This window comes from Mesoplodon mirus (assembly GCF_964341445.2).
Source record: "Mesoplodon mirus genome assembly, chromosome: 5".
NCBI classification, from domain to species: Eukaryota; Metazoa; Chordata; class Mammalia; order Artiodactyla; family Ziphiidae; genus Mesoplodon; species Mesoplodon mirus.
Window position 1 is genome coordinate 117,041,391 of NC_138980.1, and position 23,622 is coordinate 117,065,012.

Here is a 23,622-nt window from a genome sequence, read left to right on the forward strand (position 1 = left end):
AAGGATTTTTGAGGACAGTTGTATAAATACATGAAATGTTGAATTATAGGCTTTTGTAATGTTAAATCACCTAGCCTAAAGATCTTTAGTGCTTCCTTTAAGTAGCAAAATGTGTCCTAATTATGTCCCCAAAGTTTTTTTAATACTAGCTGGGGTATGAATATAGGCCTATTACTTAAGGCATATTACTTCCCAGCTACCCAATACTCTGGGAATACTTTGTAAATTACATATGTTTTTTACATAGTAGAAAAAAATGAAACCAAAGAAACCAAAGCTTTCATTTATTCTTTATTATTTTCCCCATTTGTACCTCTTTCTAAAATGATAAAATCACAAATGCATTAATTGCTGTTAACATAATTAACTGTATAAGTAGCTTGTAAAACTCATGTGAGCTATATTACTACTTAACTTTAGAAAGTGCATTTTTGTGGTTCTATTTTAATGAATGTATTTAATTAATAGACTATAGTTTGATGCTTTTTGAGTTAATTTAAAATCACAGATTTATTTTTTCATGAGATTTATTTTTTCTTGCTCTAATGGTCATTAGAGCAATCATTGTCTTTTCAAATATTATTCCTTTTCTCTCCTGCCCCAAGAAAGAAAATATGATTATATAGTTATATGTTATTATATATGATTATATATAAATTTATATAACTAAAATATAGATGACATTTAAGGCTTTCTCTTTGGCAAGTCTAGTAATGTAGCATAATGAAGCAACTAAATTTTATTGAGTAACACAGAGGACTGTATTAAATATTTATACATATTTTCTTTCTTTCTTTTGACAAATATTTATTGAGCCCTGCAGTGTTATAGGTATTATTCTAAAAACTGTAGTTATAAGGGTGAACAAAAGAGGCACATTCCTGCCCTCATGAAACTCCTAGTCTAACGGAAAATACTAGTAAACATACAAATAAGAATACATACTTACAGGCTAACTACATATATACATAATTATATTTTATGTACTACACATTATTAACTGTATTCAAATAAATGCTGTCCTCTAAATCTAGCACAAGAATCAAACTGCATGTAGAAGACTGATAGAACGAAGAAGACTAATTCTCTGAACATTTTCTCTGCAAATCTATTGACTGCTGCTCCTCACAGTGACCCAATTATTCTGCAGTTCTGAGAGTGGAGAACTGACCACATAGTATGCTGTCTGAAGTCTTTGGCCAGGAGAGACTAACACTTCTCTTCATACTTTCACAAAAAAGGAGTTGGTCATAGCAACTTTTAAGTCCTGAGGCTTATCCTCATTGGGCCATTGGCCAAGAACAAACAAATCAACAAACAATAAAACAAAGATCATGTAAACTAATAAAACCTCTTTCTAAATGCTTCTCTGTATACTTCCAGAGACAACTCCACAACTTACTTAAATGACTGAATTCACAAATTTTAAATGTTAATTTACTCTTCTTTGTTTTAGTACTAACACACACGTACACACACACACACACACATTTATAGAATTTAACCTCTAGGCAGGCATGAATAATCATGCATACCTATCATCGTTATTTTTGCATCACTGCCGTTGGATAAAAAGATTCTAAAATGTTGTGAGAGGGCTTCCCTGGTGGCGCAGTGGTTGCGAGTCCGCCTGCCGATGCAGGGGACACAGGTTCGTGCCCCGGTCCGGGAAGATCCCACATGCCGCGGAGCGGCTGGGCCCGTGAGCCATGGCCGCTGAGCCTGCAGGTCCCGAGCCTGTGCTCCGCAACGGGAGAGGCCACAACAGTGAGAGGCCCGCGTACCGCAAAAAAATAAAATAAAATAAAATAATAAAATAAAATGTTGTGAGAGTACAAGAATACATACTTCTTGTTGCTTTGCTCATAGAAATAATAAATTACATAGATAATTGTATATTTGCAAAGCATATTTGTGCATAATTAACTAGATTTATAGTATAGCAAACAAAATGATCCATAAGTCAATATGAACTAACATCTCTATGTAAAACAGATTATTATATGCTAAGAAATGTATTTTATGTATTTCATAATGAGCTTTTCCTATTTGATGGTGAACAATACTGAGCTGGGTATAGAATAGCTTTAAATGGATAGAATTTCCAAGGTATGAAAGTTTCCTTAAAACACCCAAGGATAAGACAAAAAGAAAAAAAACCCAGGAGACATCAAAATTGTTGAGACCACATGAAGAGACTAGAGCCTGTTCAATGAAGAAGTATGTGTGTTTTGCTAGCACATGTATATCAGGGTAATACAAAACTCACTGGGTTTGTGTAGTTATTGTACTTGACAGTTGATCCTGTGAGCAAAGGAGAAAGGTGAGGGAGGGAGGAAAGAGGGAAGGGAAGGAAAATCTGTAGGATGCCTTCTTCTCCGGTTAAGCACCAACCCAGTTCATGAACATGTACACTGCCAGACTGTCCTGAAAAAAACTGTGACCAACTTCAGAATCAGAGGAATGGGTTTATTGTATCAAAATGTGGTGGTAAACTCTGTGGAAAAATTAAAATAAAAATTTGCTGAAAGCCCAGCTGCCCTCAAAGCACAGCCCTAGACTGTATGTATTTCCGGTCTCGCCTGCCTCAGAGATGATTAATTTCTCAGGCGTTCTAATATATTTTAAATGGGAACAACAAAACTGGTTACCATTGCAGTTGAATGCCATTAGTTGCAAATAAGAGAAAGCTCAACTAAAACTAGATAAATAATAAAGTGCAAGTATTTTTCCTCAGAGCTAGAAGTCTAGAGTAAGGTCAGGATATGATTCAGTGGCTCAATAATATTATCAGTAATCTAATTTCATTTTGTTTATCTACTCAGTCTTTGAGAATTGGCTTCTTTCTAAAGCTGGATCCCATCATGGTTGCAAGATGTCTACCAATTTGCTTCTAGGGCCACAGACTTCCTTGTCCTTACCTAAAGAAGTGAGAGAGAGGGTTATTTGCAGATACTTCCACAGAAGAAAGTGTCTTTCCAAGAGCTCTCCTCACCAAACACCTACAAACCTGTCCTGACACATTATTGTCTCCAGTTGGATCATATACTACCTATCTAGCCAATAACTGTGGCCAGGAAAAGGGAAAAGATTTACTTAGTTCTGAGATACAGACTCTCTCTCTAAATCCAAAGGAAGTCATCTTCCCCCAAGGCATCAATGTAGATACCCAAATAAACCTGAAGATGTTACAAGAGAAAGAGCATTGAAAGTCGGCGAAACAACCACAGAGTACATTGCAAAGGGTTTTCTACAAGCCTGCTGATTTACTGCTGCAGTTCCAACAATTGGACCCATGGCTCTGCAATAAACTTTTTATGGCTAGAGCCATAATTCTCAATACTTAGTGTTCATAACAGTCACCTGCTAAGCTTTTTAAAAATGCAAAAACCTGGGCTAACACCCAGAATTCAAACTCATTAGATCTGTGGCATTTTAACAAAATCCCAGGTGATTCTGTTATGGGCAATGGGAGGGCCACACGGAGTTAAATTCTGTATATTAGATATATACTTTTACTTTCTCTTTTCCTACCATCACCGTAATTTCAATACATTCGTCTACATTGTCACCAGGCTGAACAATACAGAGTTGTTAGTTTGCTTTTATTTCTTTTGGTGCATGTGTTTTTAATTTCTAGGATTAGAGGAACTTGCACGTGACACAGACCTGTGTGTGTGTGTGTGTGTGTGTGTGTGTGTGTTTATTTGCTGATTCATGAATTCCAAGAAGCAAATAGGAAGAGTAAGGAATCATTTAGGTACCATGAAATTACTTCTATGATCCTTAATTTCACTTAAATGTCCCTAAATAGACCACTAATGTCCACTTTGAAGTTTATTTGTACTTCTGGGGCTCTTGCTGCCACCTTTTAATAGTTCATGATGCTTTGTTTGGTAATGCAGTTAGCTTACAAAGCCATCTTTGCCAGCAATAACTGAAATGGTGAATTAATACCAATCCTAACCCTATATGTGCCTTTGTGAATATGTGTGTGTATTTTAATAGTACGTATATTGGTTAATATTATGAATATGTTTAGTAGTATGAATATAGTTACATCTGCAAGTTATGAGGGACCACCACTATGGAGATGTTTCAAAGAAATATAGTTCTGTGCAGACTTGTGTACCTGCTGATTCTAATATTGTTTTTCGGTTTGTTTTAAATATTTACTTATTTTATTTCTTTATTTTTGGCTGCATCAGGTCTTTATTGCGGCATGCAAGATCTTTCTGTTGCAGCGCAAGGGCTCTTAGTTGTGGCGTGAAGATTTTTCTCTCTCTAGTTGTGGTGCACAGCCTCCAGAGCACATGGGCTCTGTAGTTTGCAGCATGCAGGCTCTCTAGTTGAGGCATGTAGGCTCAGTAGTTGTGGCGCACGGGCTTAGTTGCCCCCGGGCATGTGGGATCTTAGTTCTCTGACCGGGGATTGAAACTGCATCCCCTGCATTGGAAGGCAGATTCTTTACCACTGGACCACCAGGGAAGTCCCTCTAATATTGTTAATTTGTTACAAACGTGCTTTCAGGTATTATAGGCTCAAGTGTAGGGTAGTACACCCCAGGAGCTTTGGCTTTAAGACTATCTAATTGCTATGACTCTTGTAAGTTTAGAATTGTCTTAACTTCTGTGCTTGCTGGTCCTTTCTTAAAATTTCTTGCTTATCCATATATAATGGAGGAATAAAATCTTAGCCCTTGTGATATTTCTTTCTTAAGCATCACAGGCTTGGTGTGTTTTGTTTAACCTCCTAGTCAGTCCCTCTCCTGCCTATGTCTATTCCTGGATTGTAAGGGACTTGAAGAAGTTTCCAAGGGACCACTTCATTTCTTAAAGGAATTTCTCTTGTAGCCCTTACATCCAGTTTTTGTTTTTGTTTTTTCCCTTAGGCTAAGTCCAAGGAACGTTATCTGAAATCTAGCCATTCCTTATTCCATGATCCTTTCTCCCATTTCTTTTTCTCTTTTAGTGGATACTGAATTAGCACTTTGTGAGACAGTAAGGCACAGTGGAAAGAGTTTGGTTTTAAAGTCACGTGAGCTTGAATTCAAACTGACCTTAGACAAATTTTTCAGTCACTCTGAATCTCTGTATCTTCATCTATCAAATAAGAGTATATTTCATCTCATCAGTTGCTTTATAAATTCAATTCACATACACAAAGTGACCAGCTATAAGTGTAAGCTTTTTTATTCTTGTTCCTTTTGAATCTCCAGACTTTTACCAACAATGACCCATCTAAGTCAGCACTTCTAAAAACCCCTGTGGTATTTTCCTAAAAGCGAGTTCCTGGAAGCTACCAACAGTTTTCTTCTTTGAACATGTTGTGAAGTACTTTGGACATGATAAAGCAGCAAACAGCTTTTAAATATTTATGTTCTCCACACCATGTGTGCCAAGTGCGTTTGCTCTATTTTTTTTTTTTTTTTTTTTTTTTTTTTTTTTTTTTTTTTTGTGCCAAGGAGACAAGCCAAACAGTGTGAGAGGAAAATACTGTCAGGACACAAAGTAAGCTTATCTAATGTGTACTCTGTGCAGATGTAACCCTGATGGAAAATAGTGGAGACTGCTCCCTAGTTACACAGTGATACCTTGAGGAACAAATCACCTGGAAACAAAACTTTATAAGCAATTCAGCTGAGTAAATTTTTATTTTAAAACTTCATGAATCAAATGAAGTAGTACTGGCTAGAGTAATATAATTCAACAGTAATATTCTGATAAAGCTGCAGTTGTGCACAGAGCAGAAATATCTTCTCACAGAGCAAGTCTGTTAGTATAAAGATGAAGACATGCATTCTAGGCAAAATGGTGAAGCTACTTCACTTTTGCAACACCATGATCCATCCTCCACATACATGCAGCAGATTATTACCCTTGGAGTTCTGCTGCTCTCAAAAATGTCCCCTTTTAAAGAAGGAATCAAAATGATTCACACTTTGAGTTATAGTTCATGTTACATTATATTGATTCCTTAGTCGTGTCTCAATCCTGGCTACAAGTTAGTACCATTGAGAGAGAATCTGACTTAGTTGGTTTGAGATGGGCCCAGAGTTTGGCAATTCTTGTATAGATGCAGGGTTATGAACCACTGCTTTAGCATAAAGTTATGTTTTTGTAATGTGACCTCTCCTTTTGTAATATCCATGCTTATCCATGTGTGCTTGGGGTCAACCTTTAAAATGCAGGTTCCTGCAGGCTTCAACGCAGAATCACCACTACTGAATCTTGAAGTGTGTGGTACACATGAGTTGAGTGTGTTTGTATGTGTATGTGACAGAGGGAGAGAGAGAGAGGGAATCTTTGTGTTTAACCAACACTCAGAGTGATTCTGAGTCACTCTAAGGTTTAACAATTCCAACCTTTTTATAATTTCTAACTCATGGAACAGAATTTTTGACTGTCAACAATACCTTTTAATTCCTCTTTGCTAATAGAAAATTCACACAAAGTGGATGGTTGGGGTATTTATGTTATATACAATTTATATTTTAAACAATATTATTTATAATAATTATAATAATTTCCACTCAAGCTAAAAAAGTTCAACCTTGTTTGCAAAAGGACAGAAAATTCAAATTCAGACAACCGAATGGTCTCTTCTAATGCTTGCTTATTTTAAAATATGAGAGTTTTTAAATGTTAATTTAATGTAAGTACTATCCATTTATCTGTCATTATCTAATTATGTAATAAAAAAATTCTAATGTATATACAAAATTTCAAGTCAGAGACTTTTAGTCATTATTTAGAAATGTGAAATATATTTATGTTCAATCTCAATTTCTCTCTCTCTCTCTCTCTGCCCCATCTCTCTCTCCCTCTCACCTCACTCCTTCCCTCTCATCTCACTCACTCCCTCTCTTTGTTCCCACCTCATCTCTTTTCCTCTATCATAGCATCAGATGAAGAAGAGCCAACTTCAGCAGGTAAAGTTCCTGTGCTGTAAAGATTATTCCTATTTATTTTAATGCCCTTAATAATATAGACCATTTGAAATGTATTTGTTCAGGTTTCAACCACAAAACTGGCACAGTTTTATTTATTTACTTTATTTCTTGAACCCATTATGTAGTCCCAGACTAAATGATGTTGGTTATAAGTTTTAAATAAAAAGAGAAAATAATTGAAAATGAACTGTCACAGAGGAAATCATAACACAAAAAATCACATCACTATTACAGAATAAGGAAATTTGGAAAATTAAAACATTGAGAAAAATGCCAGTAAGTAATAAATGGGGAGAAAAAACTAAAATGATAAAATGCAGAAAAATAATAAAATGAGGAGACTGAAATTAAAAAGAGGAAAATGATAGGCTTCCCTGGTAGCGCAGTGGTTGAGAGTCCACCTGCCGATGCAGGGGACATGGGTTCGTGCCCCGTTCCGGGAAGATCCCACATGCCGCGAAGCGGCTGGGCCCGTGAGCCATGGCCACTGAGCCTGCGCGTCCGGAGCCTGTGCTCCACAACGGGAGAGGCCACAACAGTGAGAGGCCCGCGTACAGCCAAAAAAAAAACAAAAAAGAGGAAAATGATAAAACATACTTTCAGAAATACGACTTACTATGATAGAATACTGCGTTATCAAATACGACTGACATTGAATATGATATTCATTTAAGTTTAAGGATAAAAATCATGTTGTTGCCTCAAATATTCACTTTCATTAAGAAAATAATTTTTGCAGTTATAACTTAATGGTAGTGAAACTTGGCATCATGACTATGCTTCTCATCCATCTAATCAGCATTGATCAAGAACAGGCTCAGGTCTGAACTAAATACGGTGAGGAATGCAAATGGTAGAGAAGGCATGGTATTTTCAACTTGGTTCTAGGACAGTGGGATGGGTCAAAGACCAGGCACATTTATAAGGAGAAAGAAGGCACCACAGCCAATCTGGTTAGTAAATAATAAAAAGCCCAGGCTAGCAGACTAGCAACATCAGCAAAAAGGGATAAAGCCCTGAGATGGAGGGGTTAGACACTGGTTGGAAGAGAAAGACCAGAACTTAGCACCAGATTCTTTCTTAGGCAATTGAGGAAGGGAGTTAGGCCTGAGAGACAGGAGCAGGAAATGGTTACTGAAGCTAATGGACAAAAATGGGGCTTGATTGTATAGGAAATGGGGAATGTAGCCCAGTTATTGGAACTCAGGTACAGAATAGGGTCCTTTCAATTCATAGACCTAACTTATTTCAATTGGTAGGAGACTTCTTGATTTCTGCCTTCTTCTGGAACTGGGCAGGGATTTTTACGTGTAAAAGTGGTTCAAAACATCAAAAATTCAATGGAAGAAAATGAAATAGACATCTTACAAATATCTTTGGTAAACTCCAAGGATGCCATATTGCATTTTACTCATTATCACTGCCTTGAAATGGAATCACAGAAGATAAACTCTCAGTTAATGTTTCATTTTCATAATATTGTTCGATAGTTTATAACCTGATTTGGATGATAAGAACTCCCTATAATTTTCTCCTACTCTAGTCCGTATTATGTAGCCTATTTTTAAGAGCAACCTAATCACATGACTCAGTAGCAGACTTATGTGTTGTTATGAGTTTCCTTCCTCTGCTTAGTTTCTGACTTCTTTTTGCCCTGACTTGAGGCTTTAGTGTTGACAGCGTTGCTCAAAGACTCTGTCTTTCTCAGCCTTAGTTGAATTTTCTCTTGGTGTGAGTACCAGTCCTTGTGAGCTTATGTTTTTCTAGAGCAGTTTCATTCCTCTAATATTCTTACACCTCATTCCTAGCTATGTTGCCTGCCAAGCAGTTTTGGTGACTTTGCAAAAGAATTATTATTTTTGCATGATAAAGATTAATTTTAATTTAATGTAAGTAATACATATAACTATTTCTTGGTGTACTTTTCTTATTTTAAAATTATTTTAATAACTTCTCTGCTTATTAAGAAACTCTTTTGTAGATGCAACTGAACATTTTTCCCCAAATATTTATTTGACTCTAGAGTGATCTGAACATCATAGAGTTTAACTTATGTTTTTAAAATATGTTTGTTTTCATATATGACCAGATGTTTTTGGTGTGATTTTAGCATAGATGATTAGAATAGAGCAAATGTATTAAGTAATATTTTAACTAAATAGTTTCACATACAGATTACATTAACATTAAGAAAATTTGCATTTAGTAAAGCAGACATTCCTTTTATATAAAAATGCCAGTGGGAGCCAAATGTTCTTCCGTTAATTTTATCAAAGTGTATAATAAAAAGTTTTATTGTGTAGTTGTATTAAAACTTTTGACAAGGTATTATGAGATTTGTAAAGGCTTGATTTCATAAGGAATATGAATAATTGTGGAAAGTGGATTGTGATTTTGTTTTAGAGCTTTTTTGGTACTTCTTGCCCCCAATTTTTTCAACAACTATTTTTCTCAATTAAATATTTATTATTCTGTTTATGTGTCTTTTTCAGTAATATTTATCAAAATATATCTTTTATTTTAAGCTATTACCCAAAATATATTTAATATATTGTTGATAGTCTCTGTTTTAACTTTCATCTCCTTCCATCAACAGTTTATCTAGAATGATCTTTCCCAAGCTCAGACTCCTTTAATTTATCTTTTTGATCCTTCTTTAATTTATCTTTCTTTCTGTTATTTCTCTATTCTGTTTAAATTATCAGTGAAATGCAATCATCTGTTTGCCACAGAAATTGTACCTGAATTAAACTTTCATATGTCCCCACGTGATATCTTTTGCAGTTTCACATTCTTCCTTCAGCTTCATGGCATAATTGGACTGTAACTTTTTCTAATAATTCTTTAGTTTCTTTAAATTAAATAATTCAGATATTTCTAATAGATCTGCTACTCCTCAAAGCTCAACAGTAGAAGGAATAAAGTAAATGGGGGTGTTTCTTGCTGCCACATAGTCACAGACTCATGATCACCAGTTGTTAATATATGAATTATAAGTTAAAAATTAATATTTTTAAAAACAAATATATACATGGTTTATCTAAATGTGCAGGTGCCTAGTGGATACTACTGAATGATACTATTTATTAAATATTTGCAATGTATGGATATTATATAGCAAATCTAAGTTATTTTTACCCCAGAGGTACACAGAATTGGATTAATTATAATTCAATAATCAGAAAAATTCTCATTGTCCAGAATACTTTTTAGAGAAAATAATAGGTTTCTGTCTGGACTAACATATGGTATAAAAAAAATTAGAAAGAGACAATATACCTCTGAGAAAATTAATGAGATATTAGATAGTGTTTTACTTGTGTTATAATGCTGCAAAATGATTGTGCTTTTCTCTTTACAATAGAGTATATTTGATTTGACTTAAATTTAGAATTTTTATAACTGCCATCATTAAAACAGACAAGTGATTCCTCTACTCTGTTACCATATGTTTCTGTTTACAATATTTTTATGCTTCACTCTGTCTTTAGTCATTTTTTCAAATATGCATAATTTCTCTTATTTGAACCTCTAAATTGCCATGCAAAAAGCAAGTGCTGAGTAACTGCTTTTTTGGTGTTGATTTATAGAGGGGATGTATAATATGTCACATCTGTGTTTCTACTCATGGAGATGTATCCCCTTATTGAATATGTAGCATCCATTTGTTAATTATTTTCATCTTCAAATGTTCTGATGGGATGCATCAGCCCAGAGCAACATGTTTGTAGTATCTGAGTTACTAGGGCAGTTTCAGCTAACACCTGTTTCTTTAACTACCAGAAGTTTCTTTTTATTTATCTTAGTTGAATCTTATGTTCAGGTATTTAAACATATTATCATTGAGTACAAAAACACGTCTATGAACTGTACAAGAAATTCCTTCAAACTAGGTTATATCCTAAGATCTAATTATAAACTAATGCGATTCATTTTTTTAAAGAAACCATAACAGATACTGTACCTCCAAATGAGTCATGTTTAGAGGTGATATATGTAATCCAATTATGTTGCTGCTGCTCAAATAATTTTGGTAACTCTCTTTTGAAATTTCCTTCAGATATTGCAACATCAGTTATTCCCTTTTATAGTCTCAGAACTGTGCTACTATATTCATCAGACACTGGTCTAAAAAATAGGCCTTCAAAAACAAAGATTTGCAAATATTAAGAGTGTGCATGTGTGTGTGTGTGTGTGTGTGTATCTGCAGGTGTAAGATACAGATCCGTTTATAACTTTAATAACACTCTTTAATAGAGTTAAGTCAGTGGCTGCTTCTTCCATGTTGCACAAATGCAATTTCTATTTATCTTCTATTTAAATTTCATAATAAGGAGAGACTTGATAAACTGATTACACCAATGCCTTTGTCTGTGTTCTTTAAGAAATTAAGACATTTACATTAGAAAATTGACTGCTACAAATGAACTAATCCATATAAAATTTAATTTATTAACTATAAGGTCTATCAAATTAGGCTTATTGACATATAAATTTCTTCATTCCTCTTTATTTTTTTGTCTTATTAGCTATTATTTTACCTCTCTATAAATACCATTTATTCATCAAATTAATGAAATCATTATAAGAATTAAAAGAGTACTAGAAATGGAAAATGTTACTGAATGGGATCAATCAGTCAGAAAATGACACAGTTGAGATATTGTAGCTGTACAATAAATCAGTGGCTAAAGTTAATAAAACCACAACTTACTATTTTTTGTTTATATCACCTCAGAAACAAATCTTTATTTTTTTTCTTCTCTTGCTTAAAGGGAGATTTTTAATTGCTCTAATTGTCATTTGTCATTTTTTTTAATTTCAAAGAAAGAGCCTGGGCCTTCCCTGGTGGCGCAGTGGTTGAGGGTCCACCCGCGGATTCAGGGGACTGCCCCGGTCTGGGAAGATCCCACATGCCGCGGAGCGGCTGGGCCCGTGAGCCATGGCCGCTGAGCCTGCGTGTCCGGAGCCTGTGCTCCGCGACGGGAGAGGCCACAGCAGTGAGAGGCCCATGTAACGCAAAAAAAAAAAAAAAGACTGAGTTTGAATTTGTATAAAAGTAGTTATTAACACTGTTAGCTCATATAATAAAAAAATATTAGAAAAAAATGGAATTTTCAGATGAATGTAAAAGGAAAATCTTTTTAGCAATCAGCTATGTTAAAACACTAGAGTGCAAAAGCCATACTGTTCTTCACATTTATCAAGTTAAAATTTCATAATTTAGTTAAATGTAAAAGTGCATTTCTGACCTATTAATATCAGATCCCAATTGGGAGTGATGATACAGGTTACTGCCTGGATACAATAGTTTATAGTAGACTCTTGTGACCTCTGTGATGCCCATCAGAGGTGGAGACAGTGTTGATTCAGCACAGCAGAACTTCATCATTTTTACTAGCTCCTTCTAAATCTTTTAGTATGTTTAATCTTTTTTTTTTTTTTTTTTTTTTTTTTGCGGTACACGGGCCTCTCACTGTTGTGGCCTCTCCTGTCGCAGAGCACAGGCTCTGGACGTGCAGGCTCAGTGGCCATGGCTCATGGGCCCAGCCGCTCTGCGGCATGTGGGATCTTCCCAGACTGGGGCACGAACCTGTGTCCCCTGCATTGGCAGGCAGACTCTCAACCACTGTGCCACCAGGGAAGCCCTGTTTAATCTTTTAAATGATCAGTTTGGCCACTGAGGAAGTACACCTAAGAATTAATAATATATACATATAATAGAACCTTGACTAGCAGTAATAAAGATTCAGGCTATATTACATATAAATATATATTCATAGTTTTATAAACAAACTATATATATAGCTTAAAACAAATATGTTATATATCTGTGCAGCTAAACACAGGACGCAGTGATTAGATATTTTTCTCTTGTTTTTGAAATACTCAATCTTAGTCCTACAAAAACATTACTTCTGTTTATGGTGGATTTTGTGATTTTCTTAATTATGCTACAGATTCTTTTAGATCTCTTTCCTGTTTTCTTATAGAATTTAATTCTGCATGGCAGACTATGCTCAATTATTCTACAACTCATGCTTTTGAAAAGGAATGATATCTAACCATATTATTCTCTAATGAGCGTAACACTGTTTTGCATTTTGATCTTAGCACTTTATTTCCTTGGGGGTCTAAAGTAAAGCTTCACATCCTCGTTTTTGTTCACCTTACATTTGTTGTAAATTTTCTCCTTTTTTATGTAGACATGCCTATTTTCCCTCTAGTGCCTGTAGCAACATTTCTAATTATATTGTCAAGTATATTCTTGTTCATAAATATATGCTAAGCAGGCTTAAATATTAAAACCCAATATATAAAACTAAAAAAGTTTATTGCTATAATCTCTAAAAAATAGAAAGAAGTCATTATTTGTAGATTCTCAGTGGAATAGGGAAGAAATCATTGCCTCTAAAGATTTATCTTTGGTCAGTTCACTAAGACATTCATTAAAGAACAAATACTGCTTACTTCTTTTTTAATAAAACAAAACTTCCTTATTGATAGATATTTGATAGTGACATTGAATTGTGAGAAAAATAGTTGGTTTTCAAATTTCTATTATATGTAGATAGTATTTTTATTATTTCATATTTAAGAAATTTCATATTTAAGATAAACTTAAAATAGTAATAAAGGTATATATATGGAAAGGAAAAGTGTATCTGTCAGTGTTCTCTGGAGGAGCAGAAACAAAAGGCTATATATGTATATAAAATAAAGAGATTTATATTAAGGAATTGGCTCATGTGATTGTGGGGCTGGCAAGTCTGAATTCTATAGGGCAGGCTGGCTGAACTCAGGCAGGAGTTCTGGTTTACAGCCTAGAAGCAAAGTTTTTTCTTCTCAGGGAAACCTCACGTTTTGCTTTTAAGGCCTTCAACTGATTGCATGAAGCCCACCCATATTATTATAGAGGGTAATCTGCTTTACTTAAAGTCAACTGATTGTAGATGTTAATCACATTGACAAAATACCTTCACAGCAATATCTAGGCTAGTATTTGATCAAGCAACTGGGTACCACAGTCTAGCCAAGTTGACACATAAAATCTAACCATCACAGAAAGTGAGTAAAAATTACATAAACACAAAATATTTTAATTTTCAACAAACCTACTTCAGGAAAATAGAACAAGCATAATTTGCAATGTTTAATAACAATGCATGTTGCCCCACTATCTGTGTACACTTAGACTTCAAGCCTTATTTAATTTCTAGTACTCCTTGCATTGGATAGATTCATCTTTAAGGCCATCTCCAATTGTCTGGGTCAATTTCTTTGCTGTCCCAAGTTTCACCTCAAGTTTGTTACAAATAGAGCACTGAGAAGTATTAATTTAATATTCCAGGGATTTGTTGGCTCAAGGAAGGCATTAAGCATTCCCGTTCATGATGGGTAGGGTAAAACCCCATGTACCCGAAGGCCTGAACCTATGCCTTTAGGTGTTTTTATCTTCAGATAAATAGCTGTCTCCTACCTGTACAGTATTTTCCTTTTACAGATTTCATTTTCATCATCTGTAAAATGGATTAATAATAGTGCCCACCTTAAATGTTTGATGGAAGGATCAAACATGATGATACATTAAAGTGTTTATCACATCATGCCCATCCTATAATAAGTACAAGGAATCTAAGCTGTTTTTTACTTTTATTATCATCAGTGTTGTTTCCCATATTATTGTTATTTTGATTATGATTATTTGTCAGGCAATGTGCTAAGCATTTTAGGTGCAGTTTTTTTTTTTTCTTTTTTTTTTTTTTTTTTTTGCGGTATGCGGGCCTCTCACTGTTGTGGCCTCTCCCGTTGCAGAGCACAGGCTCCGGACGCGCAGGCCCAGCGGCCATGGCTCACGGGCCCAGCCGCTCCGCGGCACGTGGGATCCTCCCGGACCGGGGCACGAACCCGCGTCCCCTGCATCGGCAGGCGGACTCTCAACCACTGCGCCACCAGGGAAGCCCCCATAGGTGCAGTTTTTTATTTAATTTTCACAATAAAGCAATGAAGCTAATTATATATATATATATATATATATATATATATATATTCCTACTTAAAGAGGAGAGCACTGAATTTTAAAGCATAAAGAAATATGCCCAAGGTTACATAATAAGCAAGTGACAAAAGGAGGATTCAGTTTCAAGTTTCTCTGGAGAAACTTGTACTTATTCTAATGAAGCAAACTGCCTTTTATTCACTTATAAATAGTTTTAAATAACATATATTTCTTTCATTTGTAAAAGTAATGCAGTTATTCAAGTTTTTTGTCATGCATATATTATAAAGCTGTACCTAATAACATGCAAAATTTTACCTATTATTTTAAATGATAATCTGATTGCTATAGTAATTGTATGGACCTTATAGACAATTTTAAAATAATAAAATAGGAAATGGAAATCCCTCTGACTACCTTCATCCATATTGAATATTTGCATTTTCAGAAAACATTCTGCCTCAATCTAGTTGCTCTTACAGTCTTCTCCATCTCAGGGGCTCAATCCAAATCTTCAGGGTCAACTTTGATAACACCCACTACACCCCATTCTCACCAGACCCTTTTAGCCTCTTCTTACAAAACATACCCAAAATCTAATCACTTCTTGCCATCACATACACTATCACCCTTGTCGAAGTCACCATCTTCTCACACTTCACTTATCATGCAGTAACCTTCTGAGTGGTCTTCTTCTTGGTACCCTTGACCCCTCTGCAGGTCCTTCTCAACAGGAGCCCAGGATAATTCTCCTACAAGACCATGAGATCCCATCAGTCTTCAGCCTTAAGGCTAATTTAGTACCTCTCAATGAACCCTGCAGTAGATTTAGGATTGAAACTGGATATAATTTGCCCCCTTCATTACCTCCCTGGGTGCATTTCCTCTACAGCCACCCTGTCCTTCCTTTTCTAACAACAAACACAAACCCTGAGCCCATCCCAGTCTTGTGCAGGGTTTTGCACTCATAGGTCCATTGTCTGACAGCTTCTCCTGCAAGCATCTGCATGACTCCTCCATCACATCCTTCATGTCTTGACCTAAAGATGCCTTCTCTGAAAGGCCTTCTTTTTGTCTCTAAAACTGTCACACCTTCTCCACCTTGTCATGGTCCCCTGCTCTGCTTTATTTTTTAATGTTAGCATAGTCTGCCCAGTTTATGTAGTTTATTTTCTGTCCAATGTGAATATAAATTCCCCCAGGGATGGGGTTTTTTTGGTCTATTTTATTCAATACTGAATCCCTAGCTGCTAGAACAATTGTTTGGTACATGGTAGATGCTTAATAAACATTTGTTTATGGTTGAATTAATGAATAAATTCAGCCATACTGATTTAATGCTGATTTTAAAGCACTGTTAAGCCAAGAACATACATAGTTATTCCCTGTATGATGATATAAAGAGAGAGGGGGTGATAGATATGTTTCCCAATTTAAGAAATAAATAAAAGGATAACACTAATAATTTGATAAGAATCTTAAAGATGCTTTAAAATTACTTAAATCCCTTGGCAGTGAAAAGCCACTACATTGATCTTTGTTTTTCTGTTTTGGTTGCAGTAGGATAAAATACTTTTTGTTTAGTACTTCTTTGAGTGTGGTGTCCTAACAATGTCAGTAATTTAGCCATTGTTAGGAATTACTGAACGGAACCTGCAGCAGTGATTTTAAAAACTTCAAACCTGGCAACAACCACTATCTAGTGCTGAGCATGGGTAGAAGAGAGGGTGGGCTTAGGTCAAGGAGGCAGCAGAAGGATGTGGGCAAGGCCACTGGCTTCCTGGGTTTGGACTCCAAGTAGAATAAAAAAGGGCCTGCAATTTTTTGGTACAATAACTTCCTCCTTATTGCGTTGTTATCAATGCATGTCTCATTAATAAGCTCGCAGACATTTTCAGGTAATTTTATTTTTAACATTGTGTGGGTGGTAGACTTTTTAAGTTTTTGAATAATACATTTAAAAATAAAATAAAATAAAATGTACCTGGGTATAGTATTCTTGGGATACACCTTTTTGTTTCTAATTATTTATCCAATACAGATCTTCAACTGCTAGAATTCACCAGGATTTAGTGATATGTTCCATATTTTGCATCTAATTTTCTGCTTTTCTAAACATAAATCTAAATGAGAAAATATCCAATATTCCTTACCTAATTTAAATAATATGTTACAATATTGTTGATTGTTTTTGAAAACTTACTAGAGGCTCTTGAAAAAGAGTGAACAACCCAGTTCTCAAAAACAGAAACAAGAAATAAAAACCACTGTTCACATCAGCTAATAGTTTGTGCCAAGGCTTTAGATGTTGTTTGAAAGACATTGTGATACCTATCTGAGATTGAGGCCCTCTGAAATCTATTTCATTCCATAACTTAGTGTTTAAAAATGTGTGGGAAGAATTATGCAGGTACTAAGCCATGAATATAAACAAAGCTAAAATAAGAATGATCAGGAAGTGAATAAATAGGGAATTTATCCCCCAGAATTTTAACCTTCATCATCTTTACCTATCTAAACACATTGTTTTGCAGTAAGTTTTATTTATAATATCATGAAGAAACCACTGAGAATTCTGATCCATGTTGAGTTTCTTATGATATGCCATTCTTAATCTGATACTTTTAGGCAGAATGCTCAAGCAAGTTGTCTAACTTTCAAGATTCATAGAACTACAGAAGAGGGAGATAAGCATATTTTTAAGTAACTTGAGTTTTCAGACTGTGTTTTTTTTTTCAGTATTCTGTGTTTATATCATCCAATTTCTGTGCTCCTTGACAGTTTAGGGGGTGGTGGGAGATAGAGAGACAAAACTTTTGCTTCCCACTAATTTTATTCTTATTCTGAAAATGAGGACACGAATGAAAGCTGGCCTCTTAAAGACATTCTTTTATTTCACCCCATGAAACCTGTGCCTGGCTTTTATGACCCATCACACCCGTGTTTCTTCTCCCTAGGAGACAAACAGTTTCTGTTATTCCAAGTCATACGTGCTGTGCTCATTCTCACTTCAAAGCTTTAATTCATGTTTGTCTGTCTAGGGCATACTTTTTTTTCCCTTTTATATCTCCAAAACCTATCCATCTTTTCACAGTCATCACATGTCCTACATCTCCCATCTGCTGTAACCCACACTGATGTCTCTTTTCCCAAATCTCAACTTGTGTATCTGTTAGGAATGTTCTTTGTGGCAGGTAACTGAGATTAGCATGACTGGGGAAGGAGTCCATTCTCTGAGATCACAGGATCTTCACTACTACCTTTTAAATAAACCATGTTTCTGTAAGTATGAAAGAAGGGATAGAATAGAGGTTGGGGAGACAATAGTTTCTATCGTTAAAGGGATTTGAGTTCGTTTATTATGTACTGGAAGTGCATTGGAATTACTTCTCTACTTGGACTGGGGACTCACTCCTGACTGTGATTCATCCTTCTATTGTATTCCCAGCAATGCTGAAGACGGAGTCAGGGATCAATATCTGTATTGTGCCCAGTAGATACATATCATTAAAATTATCATCACTCCTTAGGATCATAAGACAAAAAGAAAAAAGAGAAATTAAATGAACACAGTGCTTTTCAAATATACAAAATATGTAAGCTGTGTGATAGTACCCGTATGCAGCTACTATATCCTCTTGGATTTGTGTAAATTACAGTTATGTCAGTCACATTTCTTGATTTATATCATTCCTTAATCACTTTGACTACAGCTGTGTTAGTTTTCCAAAGTTCCTGTAACAAATTACCATAAACTTGTTGGCTTAAAACAACACATAGTTATTCTCTTACGGTTCTGGAGCCCAGAGGGAGGTCTGAAACCAATGTCAGGAAGGGCATACTCTAGCAGATAATCCCCCCTTGCCTAATCTAGTTCATGGTGGCCGTTAGCATTCCTTGGCTTTTATGGTTGTGGCCACATCACTTCAATCACTTCCTCCATATTGACATCATCTTTTACTCTTCTGTCTCTTATAAGGACACTTGTCATTGGATTTAAGACCCACCCAGGTAACACAGGATGATCTCATCTGAAGATCCTTAACTTTCTTTTTTTTTTTCTTTTTTTTAGCATCTTTATTGGAGTATAATTGTTTTAAAATGGTATGTTAGTTTCTGCTGTATAACAAAGTGAATCAGCTATACGTATACATATATCCCCATATCACCACCCTCTTGTGTCTCTCTCCCACCCACCCTACCTCACCCCTCGAGGTGGACACAAAGCACCAATCTGATTTCCCTGTGCTATGTGGCTGCTTCCCACCAGCTAGCTATATTACGTTTGGTAGTGTATATACGTCAATACCACTCTCTTATGTTATCCCAGCTTACCCTTCCCTCTCCCTGTGTCCTCAAGTCCATTCTCTATGTCTGCATATTTATTCCTATCCTGCCCCTAGGTTCTTGGACCTTTTTTTTTTTTTTTTAGATTCCATATATATCTGTTAGCCTATGGTATTTTTCTCTTTCTGACCTACTTCACTCTGTATGACAGACTCTAGGTCCATCCACCTCAATACAAATAATTCAATTTCGTTTCTTTTTATGGCTGAGTAATACTCCATTGTGTATAGGTGCCACATCTTCTTTATCCATTCAGCTGTTGGTGGACACTTAGGTCGCTTCCATATCCTGGCTATTGTACATATTGCTGCAGTGAACATTGTGGTACATATCTCCTTTTGAATTATGTTTTTCTCAGGGTATATGCCCAGTAGTGGGATTACTGGGTCGTATGGTAGATCTATTTTTAGTTTTTGAAGGAATCTCTGTACTGTTCTCCATAGTGGCTGTATCACTTTACATTCCCACCAACAGTGCAAGAGGGTTCCCTTTTCTCCACACCCTCTCCAGCATTTATTACTTGTAGATTTGTTTGATGATGACCATTCTGACGAATGTGAGGTGATATCTCACTGTAGTTTTGATTTGCATTTCTCTAATGATTAGTGATGTTGAGCATCCTTTCATGTGTTTTTTGGCAATCTGTATATCTTCTTTGGAGAAAGTCTATTTAGGTGTTCTGCCCATTTTTGGACTGCGGTGTTTCTTTTTTTGATATTAAGGTTCATGAGCTGCTTGTATATTGTGGAGATTAATCCTTTGTCTGTTGCTTCGTTTGCAAATATTTTCTCCCGTTCTGAGGGTTGTCTTTTCATCGTGTTTATGCTTTCCTTTGCTGTGCAATAGCTTTTAGTTTCGTTAGGTCCCATTTGTTTATTTTTGTTTTCATTTCCATTTCTCTAGGAGGTGGGTCAAAAAGGATCTTGCTGTGATTTATGTCATAGAGTGTTCTGCCTAGGTTTTCCTCTAAGAGTTTGGTGATGTCTGGCCTTACATTTAGGTCCATTTTGAGTTTGTTTTTGTGTATAGTGTTAGGGAGTGATCTAACTTCATTCTTTTACATATAGCTGTCCAGTTTCCCCAGCATCACTTATTGAAGAGGCTGTCTTTTCTCCATTGTATACTCTTGCCTCCTTTATCAAAGTTAAGGTGACCATACGTACGTGGGTTTATCTTTGGGCTTTCTATCCTGTTCCATTGATCTATATTTCTGTTTTTGTTCCAGTACCATACTGTCTTGATTACTGTAGCTTTTTAGTATAGTTTAAAGTCAGGGAGCCTGATTCCTCCAGCTCCATTTTTCATTCTCAAGATTGCTTTGGCTATTCGGGGTCTTTTGGTTTCCATACAAGTTGTGCAATTTTTTGTTCTAGTTCTGTGAAAAATGCCATTGGTAGTTTGATAGGGATTGCATTGAATCTGTAGATTGCTTTAGGTAGTATAGTCATTTTCACAATGTTGATTCTTCTGATCCAAGAGCATGGTATATCTCTCCATCTCTTTTTGTCATCTCTAATTTCTTTCATCAGTGTCTTATAGTTTTCTGAATACAGGTCTTTTGTCTCCTTAGGTAGATTTATTCCTAGATATTTTATTCTTTTTGCTGCAGTGGTAAATGGGAGTGTTTCCTTAATTTTTCTTTCAGAGTTTTTATCATTCGTGTATAGAAATGCCAGAGATTTCTGTGCATTAATTTTGTATCCTGAAACTTTACCAAATTCATTGATTAGCTCTAGTAGTTTTCTGGTGGCATTTTAAGGATTCTCTATGTATAGTATGATGTCATCTGCAAACAGTGACAGTTTTACTTTTTCTTTTCCAATTTGGATTCCTTTTATTTCTCTTTCTTCTCTAATTGCTCTGACTAAAACTTCCAGAACTATGTTGAATAACAGTGGTGAGAGTGGGCAACTTTGTCTTGCTCCTGATCTTAGTGGAAATGCTTTCAATTTTTCACCATTGACAATGATGTTGGCTGTGGGTTTGTCATATACAGCCTTTATTATGTTGAGGTAAGTTCCCTCTATGCCTACTCTTTGGAGAGTTTTTATCATAAATCGTTGTTGAATCTTGTCAAAAGCTTTTTCTGCGCCTATTAAGATTATCATATGGTTTTTCTCCTTCAATTTGTTAATATGGTGTATCACATTGATTGATTTGCATATACTGAAGAATCCTTGCATTTCTGGGATAAACCCCACTTGATCATGGTGTATGATCCATTTAATGTGCTATTGGATTCTGTTTGCTAGTATTTTGCTGAGGATTTTTGCATCTGTGTTCATCAGTGATATTGGCCTGTAGTTTTCCTTTTTTGTGACATCTTTGTCTGGTTTTGGTATCAGGGTGATGGTGGCCTTGTAGAATGAGTTGGGGAGTGTTCCTCCCTCTGCTCTATTTTGGAACAGTTAGAGAAGGATAGGTGTTAACTCTTCTCTAAATGTTTGATAGAATTCGCCTGTGGTGCCATCTGGTCCTGGGCTTTTGTTTGTTGTAAGATTTTTAATCACAGTTTCAATTTCATTGCTTGTGATTGGTCTGTTTATATTTTCTATTTCTTCCTGGTTCAGTCTCAGAAGGTTGTCCTTTTCTAAGAATTTGTCCATTTCTTCTAGGTTGTCCATTTCTTTTAGGTTGTCGTTTTTATTGGCATATAGTTGCTTGTAGTAATTCCTCATGATCCTTTGTATTTCTGTAGGGTCAGTTGTTACTTCTCCTTTTTCATTTCTAATTCTCTTTATTTGAGTCTTTTCCCTTTATTTCTTGATGAGTCTGGGTAGTGGTTTATCAATTTTGTTTATCTTCTCAAAGAACCAGCTTTTAGTTTTACTGATCTTTGTTATTGTTTCCTTCATTTATTTTTCAATTATTTCTGATCTGATCTTGATGATTCCTTTCCATCTGCTAACTTTGGGGTTTTTTTGTTCTTCTTTTTCTAATTGCTTTAGGTGTTAGGTTAGGTTGTTTATTTGAGATTTTTCTTGTTTCTTGAGGTAGGATTGTATTGCTATAAAATTCCCTCTTAGAACTGCTTTTTCTTCATTCCATAGGTTTTTGGTTGTCGGGTTTTCATTGTCATTTGTTTCCAGGTATTTTATGATTTCCTCTTTGATTTCTTCAGTGATCTCTTGGTTGTTTAGCCTCCATGTGTTTTTATTTTTTACAGAGTTTTGCCTGTAATTGATATCTAGTCTCATAGCATTGTGGTTGGAAAAGATGCTTGATACAATTGCAATTTTCTTAAATTTACCAAGGCTTGATTTGTGACCCAAGATATAATCTATCCTGGAAAATGTTCCATGACCACTTGAGAAGAAATTGCATTCTGTTGTTTTTGGATGGTATGTCCTATAAATATCATTTAAGACCATCTTGTTTAATCTCTCATTTAAAGCTTGTGTTTCCTTATTTATTTTCATTTGGTTGATCTGTCCACTGGTGAAAGTGCAGAGTTAAAGTCCTGTTAAAATAAATAAATAAAGTATTGTTATTTTGTTAGTATTGAACTCCCCTTTTATGGCTGCTAACATTTGCTTTTTGTATTGAGGCGCTCCTATGTTGGGTGCATAAATATTTACAATATTTATATCTTCTTCTTGGATTGATCCCTTGGTCATTATATAGTGTCCTTCTTTGTCTCTTATAATAGTATTTATTTTAAAGTCTATTTTGTATGCTATGAGTATTGCTACTCCAGCTTTCTTTTGATTTCCGTTTGCATGGAATATCTTTTTCCGTCCCCTCACTTTCAGTCTGTATGTGTTCCTAGGTCTGAAGTGGGTCTCTTGTAGACAGCATATATACGGGTCTTGTTTTTGTATCCATTCAGCCAGTCTATGTCTTTTGGTTGGAGCATTTAATCCACTTAGATTTAAGGTAATTATCAATATGTATACTCCTATTATCATTTTCTTAACTGTTTTGGGTTTGTTTTTGGAGGTCTTTTCCTTCTCTTGTGTTTCCTGCCTAGAGAAGTTCCTTTACCATTTGTTGTAAAGCTGGTTATGTGGTGCTGAATTCTCTTAGCTTTTGCTTGTCTGTAAAGGTTTTAACTTCTCCATTGAATCTGAATGAGATCCCTTCTGGTTAGAGTAATCTTTATTGCAGTTTTTTCCCTTTCATCACTTTCAGTATGTCCTGTTACTCCCTTCTGGCTTGCAGAGTTTCTGCTGAACAATCAGCCGTTAACTTTATGGAGATTCCCTTGTATGTTATTTGTTGTTTTTCCCTTGCTGCTTTTAATATTTTTTCTTTGTATTTAATTTTTGATAGTTTGATTAATATGTGTCTTGATGTTTTTCTCCTTGGATTTCTCCTCTATGGG

General features: G+C 35.4%; 1 protein-coding gene across 3 annotated transcripts in view; it reads left to right on the forward strand.

The window, feature by feature from the left end:
* EDIL3 (EGF like repeats and discoidin domains 3) overlaps positions 1-23,622 on the forward strand; it is a 438,162-nt gene that overhangs the window by 146,844 nt on the left and 267,696 nt on the right. Inside the window, exon 3 of one of the 3 annotated variants that reach the window (XM_082623484.1) lies at positions 6,902-6,931. The exons of the other annotated variants lie outside the window; for them this stretch is intronic. Within the exon in view, the coding sequence (XP_082479610.1) occupies positions 6,902-6,931 (30 nt within the window). The remainder of the gene's footprint in view (positions 1-6,901; positions 6,932-23,622) is intronic. 3 annotated transcript variants of the gene reach the window in all.